The sequence below is a fragment of the Balaenoptera borealis genome, assembly GCF_965194805.1.
Source record: "Balaenoptera borealis genome assembly, chromosome: 19".
Classification (NCBI taxonomy): Eukaryota; Metazoa; Chordata; class Mammalia; order Artiodactyla; family Balaenopteridae; genus Balaenoptera; species Balaenoptera borealis.
Window position 1 is genome coordinate 26,846,588 of NC_138878.1, and position 20,602 is coordinate 26,867,189.

At 48.7% G+C, this 20,602-nt stretch overlaps 1 protein-coding gene across 1 annotated transcript; it reads right to left on the reverse strand.

Annotated features, from left to right (window-relative positions):
• Nucleotides 1-8,817: 8,817 nt before the first annotated feature.
• Nucleotides 8,818-15,300, reverse strand: CCL22 (C-C motif chemokine ligand 22; the record flags this gene model as incomplete). The annotated part of the gene is made up of 3 exons (XM_082369116.1): nt 12,587-15,300; nt 11,245-11,368; nt 8,818-8,902 (listed from the first exon to the last, which is right to left on the reverse strand). The coding sequence occupies exons 1-3, from the start codon at nt 12,657-12,659 to the stop codon at nt 8,818-8,820; spliced, it is 282 nt and encodes a 93-aa protein (XP_082225242.1). The 5' UTR covers nt 12,660-15,300.
• Between the last annotated feature and the right edge of the window lie 5,302 nt (nt 15,301-20,602).

Here is a 20,602-nt window from a genome sequence, read left to right on the forward strand (position 1 = left end):
GCTGAAAGAATGATCCAGCCCAACTTCATAGGGACAAATGGGCAAACTGAAGCCCAGAGAGGGGGCAGAATCACGCCAGGTCATAGAGGTCATCAGGGCAGAGAACCCACCTCCCGCTGCCACAGAGTAGGTGTGAACAGGGCGTGGGCAGTTCAGGCAGGACACAGACAAGAGCCCCGGCCTCCCTGCTTCCAGCCCCCCCGACCTGTCCTTTCCTCATTTGCACCCGCTTCCATCGCTGGCTCTGGCCCTCTGTGAGCCCACGGGAAAAACACGGCTGCCAGCCTCACCCCTGGTAACTCAGGGCCTCTCGGTTGGTCCTTAACTCGGCAGCATGCTTGAAAAAGTCCGGCCCCCCACGGGACCTCAGTTCTCCATCTGTACAAGGAGGAAGTTGGGCTTATCCACTGAGGAGGGAGCTGCGCAGCTCTGACTTTCTAGGTTCTCTCTTTGTTAGAGGTGGTGACAACAGGACCAGGCATGATCGGCCATCAGTTCCCACCAAACTGGTATAAGTGTTTGCTGGTATAAATGGGTGAAGCACAGCTGCTTTCATGGCTGCTTTCCCTGCAGGCAGTGGCAATAATGCCCAAGACTCTGGAAGAGTCTAACAGGAGCCTAGCTCAGTCTGGGACAGGAGTTAACTGTGAACCCACTCCCATCTAGGCAAGTCTGGGCTGCCAGCCAGAGCAAAACCAGTTTGTGAGGCACTGTTGCAGGCTACAGAGCCAGTTGGTCTAGGCTAGGCTGGGTGGAGGGGTCACAGCTCCCAAGGCCAGCGTACCTCTCTCTCACCCAAGCACAGTAAAGCTGCCTAGGGTGTGGAGCTAAGAGCCTGGACCCTCCTTGACAGGGAGGAGCACCCCTGGCACTGGCCAGTGTCCACTCAGGCTCAGAGAATCTGTCGCAGCCCATGCAGATACGAAGCTAGTAACCTTCACATCCCTTGATGTATAGCTGTTGAGGCCCAGAGGGGGACAAGAAGTGAAACAAACTGAGGTCCAAGGCTTTCTGTTCTGCCCAAGTAGGAGCAGATGAAGAAAAGGGGGAGGAGGAAGAGGAGGAAGAAGAGACGGAGGAGGGGGAGGGCCAGGGGTAGGGGACAAGTGGGAGGAGGAAGGGGGGAGAAATAGGGAGGAGGGAAGGGGGAGAGGGGAGAGGCAAGAGGCAAGTCCTGGGAAGCCCCACACTTTATAAAGGACAAGACCCGGGTTGGGCCAGGTATTTGGGGGTAAAGACCCTTGTTCCCTTGGCCCCGGACTATGCTCCAAAGGATTTAGAAAGCAACGGCTTTGGGATCAGATGATCCTGGCTCTGCCACTATCTCTGTGTGATCTTGGGAGGCTTCCCTGCCCCTCTGAGTTCACACTTACTCTGAGATAGGCACTGTTTTAAGTGCTTTGTATGACTAATTCAGGAAATCATGACAACAAACCCAGGTGTAAGCAAAATACCATTATCGTGGTCCATTTTATGGATGGGGAAACTGAGGCATGCAGAAGTTAAGGAATTTTCTGAGGATCACCAGCCAGGAAGTGGGGGAGCCTGGATTTGCCCCAGCCAGTTGGCTCTGGAGTCTGAGCTCCTGATCACCAGACTACACCACCTCCCTCCATCCCCACTTCGTGGAATGCTGTGAGAATTGAGTTTGTGCCCTTAAGGTGCCGGTTCAGAGCCTGGCACGAAACAGGTGCCAAAACACAGATATAACACTGCTTTTCTTTGTTCAGCCCTTGGGAACATCCCCTATCTTCTACTGGCCCAGCTTTCCCTCCCATAAAATTGGAATGGTCGGGCTTCCCTGGTGGCGCAGTGGTTGAGAGTCTGCCTGCTAATGCAGGGGACACGGGTTCGAGCCCTGGTCTGGGAGGATCCCGCATGCCGCGGAGCGGCTGGGCCCGTGAGCCACAATTGCTGAGCCTGCGCGTCTGGAGCCTGTGCTTCTCAACAAGAGAGGCCGCAATAGTGAGAGACCCGCGCACCGCGATGAAGAGTGGCCCCCGCTTGCCGCAACTGGAGAAAGCCCTCGCACAGAAACGAGGACCCAACACAGACAAAAAAAATAAATTAATTAATTAAAAAAAAAAAAAAAAAAATTGGAATGGTCACCCCACCTATCTCATCAGGGTGTTAAGAACTAACTGAGTTTAGATTCAGTTCAGACACAGGAGCCAGGTTTTTAGGTTGGTGGGACCTGGAGACAAACATGACTCCGCCGCTTATGAGGGGTATCACTTTGGGCAAGTGACTTAACCTCTCTGAGCCTCAGCTTCCCCTTCTGTAAAATGGGATGCTAAAGCCACCTCATCAAATCACTCCCTGGGGGAGTTCATAAAACTAAGGACTTTCAGAGTGCCTGGCACACAGAAACCATTGGTGTTTGTTATTCAGCCCTGATGTGTGCCTGGCACTGTGGTGGGACAGTGTTGGTGGGGGAGCATAGGCAAATAAGCCAAAGTCTTTGCCCCAAGGAGCCCCAGCTCACTGGCAGGGAGAAGATGCAAGTCCTACCAGAGATTCGAAGGCTGCAGGTCTTAGGGAGGGAGAGAAGCCTTTGTTCTTGTCTGGGAATCAAGGAAGGCAGGAATGAGAGACGATATTTCAATCAGAAGATGGACAGAGGGACTTCCCTGGTGGCGCAGTGGTTGAGAGTCCTCCAGCCAAAGCAGGGGACATGGGTTCGATCCCTGGTCTGGGAGGATCCCACATGCTGTGGAGCAACTAAGCCCGTGCGCCACAACTACTGAGTTTGCGGTCTAGAGCCCGCGAGCCACAGCTACTGAGCCTGCGTGCCGCAACTACTGAAGCCTGTGCGCCTAGAGCCCGTGCTCTGCAGCAAGAGAAGCCACCGCAATGAGAAGCACGTACATCGCTTGCTGCAACTAGAGAGCCTGCGCGCAGCAACAAAGACCCAATGCAGCCAAAAATAAATAAATAAAATAAATTTATTAAAAAAATTTTTTTATTAAAAAGAAAAAAAAGATGGGCAGAATTTTGCTTTTTTTTTTACATTATCGTTTTGAAAAATTTGTAAACAGTAAAGAAGAAAGGAAACAAAGAGCTTTCCTATCTCTACCACCAAGATTCAATGATTAGTGTTTTTTCATATTTGCTTCATCTTTCTTCTTCTTTTTTTTTTTTTTTTTTGCTAAGCCATCTCAGAGTAAATTATGGTTGCCTGATACTTTGCCCCTTGAATTCTTCAGCATGTACCTCCATTGTATAGACATTGTCTTACATAAATAGAATACTATTATCCCACCTAACAAAACTAACAATGATTCCTATGTCTTGTAATATTTAGTTAATATTCAAATTTCTCCAATTATCCCAAAATGTATTTTAAGTTTCTTCTCCTTCCCTCCCTTTTTCTCTCTCGTCCTTCTTTCCTATCTCTCTCTCTCTCTCTCTATCTACCTATTTATCTAACCATACCTATCTATCTATCTATCTATCTATCTATCTATCTATCTATCTATCTATCTATCTATCTATTGAACCAGGGTCCAATCTAGGTTCATGCATTGCTTATGGTTATTTCTATTTATTCTACGATAGACCTCCTTTACATTTCTCATGACATTGACTTTCTGAAGAGTCAGGACCATTGTCTCACACGCTGTTCTCATTCTTAATTTATTGAATTATTTCCTTGTGATGTCATCTAATTTGTTCCTTTACCCTATATATTTCCTGTAAACTGGAAGCTAGATCTAGAGGCCTGATTAGATCTTAGCTACAAATCCTTGGTAAGAATCCATTATGAGTAATACTTTGTACACCAATCACATCCACCACAATGGACAGGTTATTCCACTATTCTTGAGAAATTGATGGCCAACCGCTAGATCTCTCCACTGCAGAAGTGTTATTCCCTTTGTGATTCACAAGTAACTTGCCATATGCAGACAGGCAGGGTTTTGACCGACCATTCCAGGCAGAGGGAAAACTTAACCAAGGTGGAAAGCACAGGACCTATGCAGGGGTTGGGGAACGGTCCAATGCCATTGGTTCTGAGGAAGGAGTGGGCAGGGAGGCTGCAGCTGGACACTTTGAAGCTGGAGTGAGGAAAGAGAATGCTGTTCAGGGGCAAAGGGGAGCTGGGGATCTTCTGAGCTGAGGAATAACTAGAGCAGCGCTGGGCAGCAGGCAAGTAGGTTCTCTCAGAGTCAGTGGGATGGTAGGGATGGGGGTCTTCCCACCCATACCTCTGCAGGCCCACAGATGGCTGGGGCCCAGCATGGGTGTCCCAGAGAGCAGGGAGCCTGTGTCATTCTTGTGGAACATGAGAGATTCCCCCAGCATTGGAAGCAGAACAGAAACAACATGGGGATCAGGGTGGGGAGCCCTGGGCACCCCTGTGGGGTCCCAGGATGGTAGGAGGAATGTAGTGGCCAGGGAGGTGGTCATCTCCAGGGCCCCTTGGGAACAGCCTTCCCTGTCCCAGCCAGTCCTGCCCAGCTCACCTTTTCTGACCAGTAAAGAGGGCTACCCCCATGCACTGGGCATTTCCTCTGTCTGTGCACATGCCTGGCCACACCCTCTTTTTTAGTGTGGTAAAATGTACATCACGTAAAAATTAACATTTTAACCACTTCTAAGTGTTCAGTTCTGTGGCATTAAGTACATTCACATTGCTGTGCAACCATCACCACAATCCATCTCCAGAACTTTCTCATCTTGCAAAACTGAAACTCCGGACCCGTTAAACAATAACTCCCATTTCCTCCTGCCACAGCTCCTGGAAACCACCATTCTGCTTTCTGTTTCTATGCATTTGACTCCTCTAAGAATCATACAGTATTTGTCTTTTTGTGACTAGCTTATTTCACTTACCACGATGTCTTCAAAGTTCATCCACGTTGTAGCAGGTGTCAAAATTTCCTTCCTTTTAAGGCGGAATTATATTCCATTGTATGGATAGACCACATTTTGCTTATGCATCCATCCATCGATGGACACTTGGGTTGTTTCCACCTTCTGGCTATTTCAGAAAATGCTGCAATGAATACGGATGTACAAATATCTGCTCCTGTCCCTTTCAATTCTTTTCTGTGTATGCCCAGAGGTGGGATTTCTGGATATGGTTGTTCTATGTTTAATTTTTTGAGCAACAGTCACACTGTTTTCTACAGCGACTGTACCATTTTACATTCCCATCACCAATGCACAAGGGTTCCAATTTCCCTACACCCTCACCAACCTTGTTTTTTTTTTTTATAATAACCATCTTAATGAGTATGAAGTGGTATCTCATTGTGGTTTTGATTTGCATTTCCCTAACGATTAGCGTTGTTAAGCATCTTTTCATGTGTTGGGTAGGAAGAAATTTTCCTCTACACTTCTAGGTTCTCCTGGCTGGTCTAAGAATTAAATTGGCATGAGACAGATTAACAGGAGAAAAATCAAACAAAAGTTTAATAACTTGTATATATGGGAGAGGTCCAGGAAAACTGAGTAACTTGCCAAAATGGCTGAAACCTTCACGTTAAATGCCATCTTCAGCTAAAGACAAGAGGTCGCTGGGGGTAGTGGTTTGGGACTTCAAAGGGGAGGAAGACGATCCACAGGGAGATAGAAAAGCAAATGTTTGGTAAATAAATGTTTGCTGGGTCATGCAGAGACAACGGGACACAGAGTGGACCCTGATCTCCAGACGCTGCCGAGTCCTCCCCACCACAGTTCGCCCCATATTCTTTGCAGATACCTCTGGCGATAGCTCTGTAACTGTGACCAGTCCTTTATCTAAATTCTTTCAGGCAGTTAAGGCGGAAGTAACAAGGAAAATTTCCCGAGTCTTCTGTTTCTTAAAAATATTCAGCCTAAATTAGTCCTCATGCCAAAGAGACACATTCTGGGGTGGCAAATATTGCTCCCCTACAATGTGCCTGTTAACCATCCAAGTCTTTGCCCATTTTGTTATTGGGCTGTCTGTACCTTCTTATGAGATTCTCACATCTACATGCACCATTTGCTTTTATCGCCCCCTATTCACAGAGGGAGAAATTGAGGCTCAGAGGGACCAAGTAACTTGTTCCAGACACGCAGCCAGTGAGAGTTCCTATATCTGTCTGAATCTGTGACCTGTGCCCTTCATCATACTTCTCCATGCCTCCCAGACAATGTTCTATGTGTCTGTAGCTTCAACCCTGGAAATCCCACTGTGAGAGCCAGATCCAAAAGGGAACAAAGGCCACTTGTGCCAAGATGTCCATGGAACAGTATGCACACCGAGGAAATAATGAAGATGCACCAAGGGCAGAGGAGTCCTTTTTTGTTGTTGTTTTGGCAGAGTGAGCTGTGTCCAGGAACTTCAGGGAAGCAGGCCCATTTGAGGGTCCAGGGAAGTTAGCGCCAGATGAACTGGGTTTGGAGTGCTCCCCAAACCCACTCCCTCTTCCTCCTGGACACACAGCTTGGCTGTACTTCCCAGCATCCCTTGCTGTCAGGGTGGTCATGTGACTCAGTTCTGTCAATGGCACATGGGCAGAAGTGATGAGCCCCTCTTCTTGGCCCAGCTCATAAAAAACCTTCCCACAAGCCTCTATTCTCTTTTCCCATCTGCTGGATGAGGGAGAGGAGATCTGGTCCTGGAGGTGGGCAGGGCCATGAGAAGGAAGCAGCCTGGGTCCTTGAATGACCACATGGATGGAAGGTCGCCCACAGACCAGGAATGCCGGATAAGACTTCGTGTGAGAAGAAAAAAACTTCTATGGAGTTGAGCCACTGAGATTTTGGGGGTTGTTTGTTGCAAGTAGCATTTCCTGACTGATATACTCTCCTCTGCCTCTGTGTCCACCCTTGAAGTGGGAAGGTTGAGATTGGGTTATTGAATGAATGGATGAATATGCTGCTCAAAGATCTAGACTTGAGGACTGAATGAATGATTTCATCAGCTCCTCCTGACAAGTGGTCCCAGGGTGGACAAATGTCTGGGGTTTCCGGCTGACACCTGCTCAGCTACTTCCCAGGTCCTCATGTCTAGCTGGGATTCCCCACCTTCTCACAGGGTGACCTTGGGCAAGCCAGCTCACATATAAATGTCAAGGGCTTCCCCACTGGGAGAGAGGGGCCATGGGTCCCCTGCCCCACCTCACAGGAACAGCACATGCCAAGGAACAAAACAGACATTGTTGTAGAGGATTTATTTTCCAGAAGGCTTGAGGGGCAAGGGCAAGGGCAGGACAGGAGCAGAGGGAGATCCCAGAACAATTGAAGGCCCTGTGCGTGGGCAGTGGCCAGGTTAACACTTCCGGTGCCTATAGTGGGCAAATGACCTTGGGCTCCCGGGGGGACACAAGCCCTGGAAGACACTGAGTTTCATGGCCAGCAAAGCCATATTTTCTGTGACTTGGATCTGAGCCCCACAGCAATCCCATAAGGTAAGTATTCTCACTCTCAGGTGAGGCTCATAGAGGTTAGATGGTCTCCTCAGGGTCACACAGCAACAACCACCCTGCCATACTATACCAGGCTCCCTCGGAAAGGAACAAGCACAGATACCTGGGGAAGCCGTGGTCCTCAAAGAGGTGTAGATAAGTCCTAAGTCCCAGTCCTTAGCCTGGCCCCAGCCACCTGAGAACAACCTCCATCCAAGGCTCTTTCACTTAACTATACCCCACAGATTCCTGGTCCAAGGACCAGGAAATCTCTGCCTTGTCCCCCTCCCACACATTTCTTAAAATTCTTCCAGTCATCCATTTGGCCTTTTAAGCATTTGCCCTCTTTTCTTATACAATTATAACTAGAGCTTATAATACCAAGCCAAGGGTACTCATTTACCCCATAGCAGGAATTTGGTTGTCAGCTATTTGGGGAAGGAGGAAGAGGAAATTCGGGTCTCTGAATAGGTCAGGCCTGGATGTTGGAGGTTGGAGAAGCAGTAAAAAACCCAAGGGAAGCAAGAAGTTTAAAGAGGTAACATGGGGAAGAAAGGTGAATCTGGGTAAATTTGAGGCTTCATAATGAACCCCGCCAGCCCTTCTCTAGATGACCTTGAGTCTCTGTATTGATATGTGAGAGCCCTTGAGAGGTGGGAGACGGACATTACTTTTATTGATTCAATCTGCAGCCTCTTACTGAGCACTGATTCTGAGCCAGGCCCTGTGCTCTGTGCCAGAGGCCGGGAGACAAAAGTAGCTCAGGTGTGGATATTGGTCCAGCTGGTGGGGCTGGAGGACAAGCTCCCAGTTCCCGAGAATTCTGGGCAGACTGTGATCAGGGCTGTTAAAAGGGGGCAGAGGGCCAGGGGAAGTCTAAAAAATGACTCTCAATTACTGGCTGCTTAGGTTGAGTGACGCCCTGGAGGGCTGGTGGGGTTGGACATGTGCAGAGGATGGGGAGACATTCTGGGTGTCAGGAGCAGCTCGGGAAAAGAGCCAGAAGTGGAAATGTATGACATGGGTTGGGAGAACAGGGAGCCGGAGTCCAACATGCATGAAGGGAAATGAGGCAGGGCTGGAGGCAAAGGATAAGACCCAGATCTGGAGGGCAGGGATGCCAGGCTCAGGAGCTCTGACCTCAGCCTAGGGCAAAGGGGAGCCATGGAAGGATTTTGAGCAGGGGAGTGACTGACCAGGACTGTGGACCCTCTGGCTTTGGTGGGGCAGAGGATGGGTTGGAAGGGTAAGTGGGGAGATGAGAGTGACAGTTGGAGGCTTGGCTGGGAGTGACAGCTGCAGAGATCAAGATCAGGGACCGCTGAGAGGGTTGTTGGCACAGGGTTGTGTCGGGGGAGCAGCTGTAACAGCAGGGAGGTGGGGCTCCATGAGCCTTCCTGGAGGAGCCAAGGCCACGGTCTTCAGGGCAGGGCCTGCCTCATTGGTCCAGCCTCTGGAGAGCTTTCTTCACCCAGGGCAGTCTGGGATCAGCACAGATCTCTCGGTCCCTCACGGTTAGCAAGCTGGAAGGCAGAGACACCAGGGAGACAAGGAGGCCCCATTAGCATGCAGCAAGGATGCCACAGCCCCGCTGCAGAACCTTAGCAATTATGAGTCACCTGCTGTAGGCAAACACATTTCTTAAGAAGGAGAGGGGGAGATAAGCAGCAAGGACTTCCCATACCTTCAGCCCCAGCCATGAGTGACAGGTCAGGCCAGGAAATAGAATGCCCAGGAGTCACATAATCTTTGCTGACATTGCTTTGGAAGAGAGTATTGGGTAGTGGCCAAGAGCATGAACTTTGGAGCCAGCCTATCTGGATTAGAATTCTAGCTCTGCCACATGTTAGCAAGTCCCTTAACTTCTCTGAACCTCAGTTTCCACATCTGTAAAATGGGCATGATAATTCTGGTCCAACCTCATAGGAATTTGATGAAGATTTGTTGAGTTAATATAAACTGGAGTGCTCAGAACAGTGCACAGCAGACGGTAGGTGATATATAATTGTGCCAGGACCTGGCCTGAACTTTTAACATTGATTTCCTTAATAAATCCTTACAACAACCCTATGAGCCTCCAATATTCTATCTACTTCATAGCTGAGGAAAGTGAGGCCCAATGGGGTAAAGCAACTTGCCTAAGTGCCAGAGCTGGTAAGACCTGACTCATCGTGCTTGCTGTGAACGAGCATCCCTATCCAGGCCCCTCTGAGAGACCTGAGCACAGAGAGGGGAGGTGAACAGTAGCCCAAGACCACATGGCAGTAGTGGGCTAAGGCTTCCACTTTTGCCAGAGCTGCAACAAACACCCCTGATCTGCACACACACACACACACACACACACACACACACACACCTAGATGACCAATGAACAGAAAGAACAAAGAAGGCAGCAAAGCAGCGTTGATCTTGGCCACGTGGACAGCCTGCCCTGCCTGCTTTGTGACACTGGACAAGGCTCAGACCCTCTCTGAGCTTTGATCTTCTCATTCATTGAGTCACATTCTTTCTAGAATCCCTTCTGGCTCAAGATCCAATAATCACATGTGTACCATCTCTCATTGAGTATCTATTATATGCCAGGCATTGAGTAGTACACCTCCCACTTACTATTATTGTGCCCTGTGATGCTTGAGAGGCCCCATAACTTGCTGTGCACATTTATGCACCTGTAAAAAGGGGATTGTAACAATACCTACTACATAGGGTTGCTTGAAGGATTAAATGAGTTAATGTTTATAAAGCGTTTATAACAGTGCCTAGCACTTAACAAGCACTCTCCACATGTTTGATTAAAAAAATAAATGAAAGTGATCACTCCCGCTATACTGATGGGGAAACTGAGGCCCAGTATTGAAGTGTCCAGAACTGTGGCAGACCTTCCCGTTTCAGCCTTCTTGTGTTTTACCCACAGACCCCTCTGAGGGACGGAAGATGAGTGAGAAGGATGAAGATGAGAAGATGACAGGGCCCCAAAGGGGGTCTTAAGTCCCCAAGCTCAAACACCCCCCACTCTGTGGTCTGGCAGGCAGCAGGCTCTGAGGAACCAGAGCAGCAGCCAGAGGGGCTGCCCCAGAAAGGACAGGTCCCGTCACCCAGCCAGGGGCAGGGGCAGGGGCAGGGGCAGGGGGAGGGGGCGGGGGCAGGCTCCCGGCCGAGGAAAAGGAAGCAGAGAAGCTGAGAGAAAGCAGCAAAGGAGAATAAGAACCTTAGGAGAAAGCCCTAAACAAGGACCCAGGAGTCCTGGTTCCAGCCTGGGCAACCTTGAGCAAGTCACTTCTCCCCTCACCCTGCCCCGAGCCTGTTTCTCCATCTGTAAAATGGAAAGAATAGCACCTTCTTGTAGGATCATTGTGAGAATTAAACAGTCATGCTCAGAACAGTGCCTGGCCCTGAGGAAGCACTTAGTGTCAGCTCTTAATACGCTCCTGGTAAGAATAGGCTGCCTCACATAACTGACTCCCAGGGCACTGGGGATCCAAGATGCTTCTGATGGGAGCATCTTTGCTGACTCAGTGGAACCAGGCATACTGCCCGTACCCTGAGCCCTACACTCTACGGCAGCTCTGCACTACCTATCTGCCTTGCCGGCGTGGAGCGGCACCTTCTGCATCCTCAGAACCTGGCACGCTGCCTGGCACGTAAGAGGTGCCTGATAATATCTGTTGAATGATAACATGATTTTTTTCTTGTACACCCAAGCCTCAGCTGAGCCATGTAGTTCAGCCAAGTGCTCCCAGCCGACATCTGGATGCCCAGCTGCATTCCTCCATCCCTGGGTGCACCCCACCCACGTGCACCTGGAGCCTCCCAGGCCACACCCATCAAGCTCTCCAAGGTCTTGCCTCCCCGGCTTCCTACTCACACCACGCCAGGCCTCCGGCAGGAGTCCGAAGTCCAGTAGTAATATTTCACCAAACGCAGGGGCAGGGGGTGACGGATGTAGTCCCGGCAGCAGATGCTGTCCTCCACGTTGGCACCGTAGGGGCCTGGGGGGGAAGCGTGCTCAGAGGAGTCACAGGCTGCTCTCCCTTGGCCCTAACCTCTGACCCAGCTTTTCTGTTCTCATGTGGAAGGTTGGTGTCCAGAGGATTCTGGGCCCTCAACGTCCCCACTCTTGGGGCCTCTGAGAAGCCACTAAGTGCCCAAAGTCTACACTCTGCGTTGGTCACCTCAAGGGAGAGGGATTCAGAACGACTGAGCATCAACAATGCCCAAAGCTCTAGATGGGACCAGAGACGCTGAACAGGAAGGAGCCTTAGAAGCTTGTTATTCAAGTTGAGGTCTGTGGACCCACACCGTCAACATCACCTAGGAGCTTGTCAGAAAAGCTCAGGGCCTAATCCCAGCCCTGCTGAATCAGGGGGACATTTTGAAGAACTTCCCAGGTAATCTGAGAACTTCCCTTCAACTCACATCTACTCTAATCCCCTTCATGATGCAAATGGTGAGGCTGAGGTCCAGAGATGGGGGAGGACTTGCCCAGATCACACAGCATGACCCTGGAGAGTCAGGACAAGGGCTCAGGCAGAGTCCAGGCACGGAAACCCGGGTTCGAGTCTCGCTCTGCCCTGAGTCACTTAACATCTCTGAGACCTAATTTCCTCCTCAGACCCAGGGAGTAATAATAGTACCTACTCTGTGGGGCCTGTAATGCAGGGAAGGCGCTCAGGAACCCCATAACTGAGCAGTTATTGTTCCTAGCTCCCTGACTCCCAGTCCAGTGCTCATTCCCCTCCCCATCGTAGGGCAGAAGAGTGTACACTGGGGTGGAAAGAGAAGTCAGGAACCCAGTGTTGAGGGCAGGTTCGGGAGAAAGATGGGGTGGTGAGAGGGCAGGACTAGTTTTCCAAGGGAATATCTCTTACCCCTGCTCCTGCCTTTACCCACCCCAGCTGGCCTCCTTCAGTGGCTCCCTCTCCACATCCCAAGGCCCTACCCTTGAGTTCTCTGGAGTAGGAGACCCTGGGCCATGCCCACTACAACCCCGAGCCCAGCTGAGATAGATCCTAGACTCCAAGCCTTCAAGACTATCCATTTAACAGATGTGTAAACTGAGGTCCAGAGAAGCAACGGGACTAGCCCAAGAGCCAGTGGCAGATTGGGGTCTTCTGCTCTCAGTTCAGTGCTCTTTCTACCACATGAGGAAGATACCCCAGTATCTGACCTTGACCTCTGCAGAGAGCCCTCCCTCTTCCCAACCTCACCTGCCTCTGTTGCTTGAAGTATCATAGCAAGGAGGATGAGGGCAGCCAGGAGTGGGGTCTGCAGGCTGGCCATACTTTTGTCCTTTGTGTCCCAGCTCAGGTGTCTACAATCGCCAAAGGACAGGAAGCTCTGGTATTTAAGTGTTTGCTACACCCACAGGCCTCAGACACTCTTAGTCACCGGTGAGCCCAGAATCTCTGACATTCACATTATGAAAGAAGAACTCCCACTTCCTCCAAAGAGAAGGAAATTCTCTGTGGCCAGGAACCACTCAAAGGGGACCCCCACACTGACCTCCCCCCTGGGTCCCAAGAGACTTGCAAAATCCCCCTTGAGCTGGGCCTCTTGGAGGCCTGTGCTCCCTGGGGTCTGCTGGCTGTGTGGCCTTGGCCATGTCACTGGATGTCTCTGGGACTGAGTTTACCCATCTAGAAATGGGGGAGATGGTTTTACAGTCCTACGTATTTACCCCAGTGGTTGTTTGTAAATCAAGTGAGAATGTGGACAGGAGCCAAACAGCCCTAAACCCTCACCTGGAACTGAGGCCCATCTTGATGAAGGCTTCATCACTGATCTGTCTTCAAAGGGAGAAGCCTATGAACCCATTGGGTTAGCTTCTCTGCCCCATCACCGGTGTCCTCTAGGGCTTCTCACAAAGTCTCAGCTTGGGCCAGTTCATGGTCCACTCAACAGCTGTAAACAGCTTCCACACATTTCCAACTTGCCTGTTCTTCCTTCGCAGCTGTCTCCACGCTCTTCCTCACCCACCCCCTTCTCAATCTACTGCCACGTCCCACTGATTCTACTACCTCAGTCTGTCTCGGATCTGTCCCCTTATCTCCATCCCCACTGTCCCTGCCCAGTCCAGGCCACCCCCACCTCAGGCTCAGATGCTGGCCCCTCGTTCCCCTCTCCACACTGCAGTGACCAGAGTGAGTAGCCCGGATTCAAAGCTGCACATGCCTCTCTCCTGCTTCAAAACCCTGCTGTGGCCCCCTGAACCCATGCTCCTGATTCTGGCCCTCAAGGCCTCCATTCCGGACACGACCCCACCGCTCCCGCCCAACTGGTCTCCCTCCCCTGAGGAATCACATCCACAGTCCTCATAGTTTCTCAAAGAGGTCTGTGGTTTGTCCCTGGCTGTGAATGCCCTTGCCACTTCTCTACCGTGTAAACTCCTACTCGTGCATCAAGAGCCATTTGAAATGTCACCCTCTAGGTAAACACACCCCCTCAGGACTCCAAAATTCTCTGAGGTGACCTAGAACGTGGACTTGAACAGACTACGTCAGGTTTCCTCTTTCTCAGTCTCCTCCCAGAAGCCAAACTCCAAGCTCTTAGAAGGTGGGGCCTCCCTTTATTTGTCTTGGCATTCCAGGGTCTACCAAGAGTGGGGTACATGGTGGGTGCTCAGAACACACCTAGTGGAAGAAGAAACCCAGGCTCAGAGGAGGAGGGGCCTTGCCTGTAAGTGGATAAGCCATCCTGGAGTTCAGGACTCAGCACTCCATTTGTAGAGGGATCCATCCACTCATTCATTCATTCAACAAATATTTATTGAGCCCTTGGTCGACAGAATAATGAACCCCCCCAAAATGTCCATATCTAATTCCCCAAACTTGTGAATATGTGACCTTACATGGTAAGAAGGACTTTGCAGGTGTGTTGAAGTTAAGGCCCTTAAAACAGAGACTTCCTTGGGACTTTCTTGGTGGCCCAGTGGGTAAGACTCCGTGCTCCCAATGCAAGGGGCCCGGGTTCGATTCGTGGTCGGGGAACTAGATCCCACATGCACGCCACAACTAAGAGTCTGCATGCTGCAACTAAGAAGACCGCATGCCGCAACTAAAGGTCCCACATGCCGCTACGAAGATCCCACGTGCCGCAGCGAAGACCTGGAGAAGCCAAAATAAATAAATATTAAAACTAAAACAAAAACAGAGGGACTTCCTGGATTCTCTGGATGGACCCAATGCAATCACAGGGTCATTATAAGAGGGGCCAGTGAGTGGGTCAGATTCAGACAGGAGATGGGATGACAGAAGCAGAAGTCCAAATGATGTGACGCTATGCGCCCGAGAAGGTGGGAAAGGCAAGGAAACAGATTCTCCCTTAGAGCTTCCAGAAGGAACACAGCCCTGCTGACACCTCAGTTTTACTCCACTGAGACTGATTTAGGATTTCTGACCTGCTGAACTGTAAGATAATAAATTGGTGTATTAAACCACCAAGTCATTTGTTACAGAAGCAAGAGGAGAGTAATACAAGCACCTGCCACGTGCCAGGTACACTGCCAGGATCTGGGGACACAACAGTGAATAGGTCCCTGCTCTCATGTTTACCTTGGAGACAGACAATAAACAGGCAAAAAAACCCAAAAAAAACAAGACCAAACAAGGTAATGTCAGGCTGTTGTGAGTGCCGTGAAGAAAATGAAACAGAGAAAAATAGACAGTGACAATGGGGAAGCAGGATTGGGTAGTCAGGAGACGACTCTTTGAGGGCTGACATGCAAGCTGAAATTCAGAAGATACTAAGAAACCTGCCAGGGAGGAAGGGGCAAGTGCAAAGGGTGAGAGGGCTGAGCAGCTGGGGCAGAGTGGGTCGGGGAGCAGGGGGCAGCCAGATGGGAGGGGCCTGCAGGCAGGGCCGGGCAGGGCCTGTTCAGCTGCAGTTCCTATGAGCCTCCTGATGGATGTGCATTGGAGGTGCACAGCATCGCCTTGGAAGTCCTCTTGTCGAAAGGCGTTACCCAAAGCCAGTCACAGAAGGACAAATACTGCATGATTACAACTCTGTGGGGTTCCTAGAGGAATCAGACTCATAGAGACAGAAACTAGAATGGTGGTTACCAGGGGTTGGAGGGCGGAGGGAATGGGGAGTTAGTTTTGTGGATTTTTTTTAAATTTATTTATTTATTTATTTATTTATTTATTTATGGCTGCGTTGGGTCTTTGTTGCTGCACGCGGGCTTTCTCTAGTTGCGGTGAGCGGGGGCTACTCTTGGTTGCGGTGCGCGGGCTTCTCATTGCTGTGGCCTCTCCTGTTGCCGAGCGTGGGCTCTAGGAGCGCGGGCTTCGGTAGTTGTGGCACGCGGGCTCAGTAATTGTGGCACGCGGGCTCAGTAGTTGTGGCGCACGGGCTTAGTTGCTCTGTGGCATATGGGATCTTCCCAGACCAGGGCTCGAACCTGTGTCCCCTGCACTGGCAGGCGGATTCTTAACTACTGCGCCACCAGGGAAGCCCCGGGGAGTTAGTTTTTAATGGATACAGAGTTTTGGTTTGGGAAGACGGAAAAGCTCTGGAGATGGATGGTGGTGAAGGCTGCACAACAATATGAATGTACTTAATGCCACTGAACTGTACACTTAAAAATTATTAAAATGGTAAATTTTACATTATGTATACATTATCAGTTAAACTACTCTCTGGTCCAGTGATCATGATCCTTGGTATTCACACAAAGGAGTTGAAAACTTATGTCCTCACACAAGCCTATATTATAGCAGCTTTATTCACAACTGCCAAAACTTAGGAGCAACCAAGATGTCCTTCAGTGGGTGAATAGATAAAATGTGGTACATTCAGACAATGGAATTATTATTCACTGCTGAAAAGAAAAGAGCTATCAAGCCAGGGAAAGACATGGAGGAACCTTAAATGCATGTTACTAAGTGAGAGAAGCCAATCTGAAAAGGCCACAAACTATATGACTCCAACTATATGACCTTTTGGAAAAGGCAAAGCTACGGAGGCAGTAAAAAGATCAGCGGTTACCAGGGGTTAGAGGGAAGAAAAGATGAGTAGGTGGAGCACAGAGGATTTTTAGGGCAGTGAAAATACTGTGTATAATACCACAATGACGGATACACATCATTATATTTTTGTCCAAACCCATACACTATACAACACCAAGAGAGAATAAACCATAATATAAACTATGGACTTTGGGTGATTATGATGTGTCAAAGTAGGTTCATCATTTGTCACAAAGGTAGACTCAGGTGGGGGAGGTTAATAATGAGGGAGGCCACGCCTGCCTGGGGACAGGAAGCATGTGGGAGATATCTGTACCTTCCTCTCAATTTTGCTGTGAACCTAAAGCCGCTCTAAAAAATTAGGTCTTGAAAGAAAAACAAAAAGAAAAGGTGTAACCCAGAATCTAATCAAGCCTCTAGTCCTAACTTCCAGTTTACAAGAACTACAGGGGCTAGAGGAAGATGAGTGATCCCGCAAGAAAACAGACAACTCCAGAAGGTGGGGCCTTCCAGGTCTCCTACAAGACGACTGTGTGGGGATCAACAAATAGTCAATGTTCTTTTTTTAAAAATGTGGATTAGGGACATTGAAGATTAAAAGAGATTGAAGAGACATAACAGCCAAATATGTACAATATGTAGATTTTGATTGAATCCTAATTTTGAAAAACAGTTATAAAAGACCTTTTGGGGACAAATGAGGAAATTTAAATATTAGATGATATTAGGGCTTTATTGTTGATTTTCTTAGGTATGATAAAGACTTTAAAGGTGTGTAAGAGAATGTCCTTGTTCTTAAGAGATGCACTTGAAGTATTTAGGGGTGAAGTTCATGATGACCCTACTTTCAAAGAGTTCAGGTTCAGAGGAAATATATGTGTGTGTGTGTGTGTGTGTGTGTGTGTGTGTGTGTGTGTATGTGAGTACATATAGATGTGTGTATGTAGAGGGATATATGTGTGTGTGTGCATATACGTATGTATATGCATGTATGTATTGCCTATATATGTGCATGTGCATACGTGTGTATATGCATGCATGTATGTGTGTATTGTATACATGTGCGTGTATGTATGCACATGTGTGGTGTGTGCGTGTATGTACATGTGTATATGTATGTGCAAATGAGTTGTACGCATGTACGTGTATGTATGTGTATAGGTATATCATATCCCAGAGAGAGAAAGGGAAAGACAAAGCAAACACGGCAAGATGTTAACAATGTTGCAGTGAGGTAGTGAATCATGGAACTGCTCTAACAACTTTCCTGAACATTTTAAATGTTTCATAACAAAAACATGGGGAGAAAAGGAAAAAAATATTTTTTAAATGTGGAAGTCATCTTGTAAAAATGGGCTGTCACTGGAGGACTGCAAGTGAGAGACAGAGAACTGGTCTGACGGTTCTTCATCTGAACTCGGGGTTTCCTTACACGGGGCCCTCATGGAGGCCCCTCCAGGGGGTGGGCCCAGGGGCTCCCCCCTGGAGAGCACCTGCGTCCCCAGGGACTTGGCAGGGCCCCAAGGCTTTCCTGCTGGCTCAGCCTCTGCTACCCAGCACCCCATTTCCCTGGGGCTTGTAAAGACGGTGAGCCACACGTGCAGCCAGCAGGCCTTTGCTCCCCCAGGGCCCTTGGCCTCCCTGGTGCAGAAGAGGCAGGTACTGCGTTCAAGGAGCCCTGAGTTACCAGGTAGGGCTCAAGGGACCAGCTTTCAAAGAAAGGAAAGGGGAGTTTCTCTCTCGGGGCTGAAGGCGGGGAATCACGGGCAGTTGCCAAAGAAGGGGATGTTTTCCCTCCTCTTGTCAAGAGGTTGATGATGCCCTATCCTTCTGTCCTTCTACAACACTAGCAATGCATGGGAAGCTCCCAGATCAAATCCTCTTTCCCCCAAACTTCCTTCTTCTTTTATTTAAATTAATTTTTGTTTATTAAAAAATACGTAAAGGTGGAATCAACCCAAGTGTCCATCGATGGATGAATGGAAAAACAAAATGTGATAGACACACACACACATTGGAATATTATTCACCTTGAAAAGGAAGAAAATTGTGACATATGCTACAACATGGATAAACCTTGAGGACATTATGCTAAGTGAAATAAGCCAGTCACAAAAAGAAAAATACTGTATGATTCCTAGAGGTATCTGTGAGGTACCTAGAGGTAGTCAAATTCATAGGGATCAAAAGTAGAATGCTGGTTGCCAGGGGCTGGGGGAGGAGAGAATGGGGAGTTATTGTTTGATGGGACAGAGTTTCACTTTGGGAAGATGAAAAAGTTCTGGAGATGGAATGTGGTGATGGTAGCACAACAATGTGAATATACTTAATGTCACTGAACTGTACACTTTAAAACAATTTAAATGGTAAAGCTTATGTTATGTATATATTACCTCTATAAAAATACACTTAATTACATGTAAATGTGGATTTACAGAAATGCATAGCTTATATTTGGAAAGATATACAAACAATCCATTACATTAGTTGCCCTTAAGGAGGGAAACGGGGTAGTGGATGGGGGCAGCTGCTCAGAGGAGGAAAGACTTACTTTCCACCAAATACCTTTTTGAATGATTTGAAATTTTTTTCCATATGCATGACTGACCAATTCAAAAAGATAAAATTTTAAATTCATGCAGCCAAAAAAAGGGTAGACTGAAAAGTAATTTTCTCACCTCTGACCTCCCAACCACATTTCATTTCCCCTTCTCAGAGGCAAACGAGCTTAATGATTTCTTATTTTTCCTTCAGAAACAGTCTATGCAAGCACATATATAAAGGCATTCCTTTGAAAGAAATGGGAGAAAGGAAGGAATAAGGAAGGGTTCTTTCCAATGGCCGTCTGGTTTTTCACTGGACCTACCAAACTTCATAGAGCTGGTCCCCTTATTGATGGATGTTTTGGGTTTTTCCGGTCTTTTGCATTTACATAAAAATGCCGAAATAACCTTCCCTGAGCATACTCACGAGGGAGAATGCAACTGGTGAATAAATTCCTAGAAGTAGTGTCTGGGCTTTTGCTTCCACTGAGAGGCAAAGAGAAAGCCCCTGCCCTGAACAGCTGCCTCAGAGCCTCCCCTTTTCAGCAAAGGCGAGGGGCCCCAGGAGAGAGCTCCACGTGGGGCTGTGAGGACCACGCCAGGCTCCTGATTTCTGAGCAGCTAGGAGCCAAAGTTTTCTGGGGGACATCCTGCCATCCATCTACTTGGCAGGGAGGAGATCAGCACCCCAAGGTTGTCCCACAAATGGAAGGAAGGATGAGCACTTTTATCTGAGGGCCTGGGGTGGCAGGCTGACAAACCTGGGCCTTTGTGAGCAAAGAGAATTGGTTAAGAGCCCGGCCAAGAGGCAGCTGAGTCCAGACCACCACTTGGGCCAGACGAGTGGAGTGGGAGGCAACAGGGAAATCCTGGGATGGAGAGAGAGGGGTGGGGAGGAAGAAGTAAAAGACTTTGGGGTTAATTGGCCACAGTGGCAACCACTACAGTAATAGGAGGAAGAAGAAAGAGGAGGAGGAAGGGGAGATGAAGAAGAAGAAGAAGAAAAGACGACAGCAGCCCATTGGTACTTACTGAGCACCAGAGTGCCAGATGTACTGTGTCTTGTGTTTTACACCAACTGTCTCATCATCTTCCCACAGCAACACTTAGAAGGGGCCACCATCATTATCCTCATTTTTCAGATAAGGAAACTGAGACTTAGATTCCACAGCCAGTGAGTGGTGGAGCCTGAATCTGCGCTCAGGTCTGATGCCAGAGTCCAGGTGCGCAGTAACCACTCATTGTTGCAGCCATGACCAGACTAGGAATAGAGGCACCCGTGCGAGTAACAAGCCCCGTTAGACGGGCTCGTTAGATGGCCTGAGAGTCCATCTCAGGTGGGTACAGCCGGGGTTACTGTAAGTCCTCTCAGATGAGGAACCAAGGCTCAGAGAATGGAAGTCATCTGCTGGGACCACACTGGATTTGATCCTAGGTTTTTTGGTTTTGTTTTGCTTTTCGACTGCGCTGTATGCAGGATCTTAGTTCTCTGACCGGGGATCGAACACACGCCCCCTGCAGTGGAAGCGCAGAGTCTTAACCATTGGACCACCAGGGAAGTCCCTGGTTTTGTTTTTTAATTGAGATATAATTCACATACTATGAAATTCACCCTTGTAAAGGATATATATAATTCAGTGGTTTTTAATATATTCACAAGGTGTATATCCGTTTCTGCTATCTAAATCCAAGATATTTTCATCACCTCAAAAAG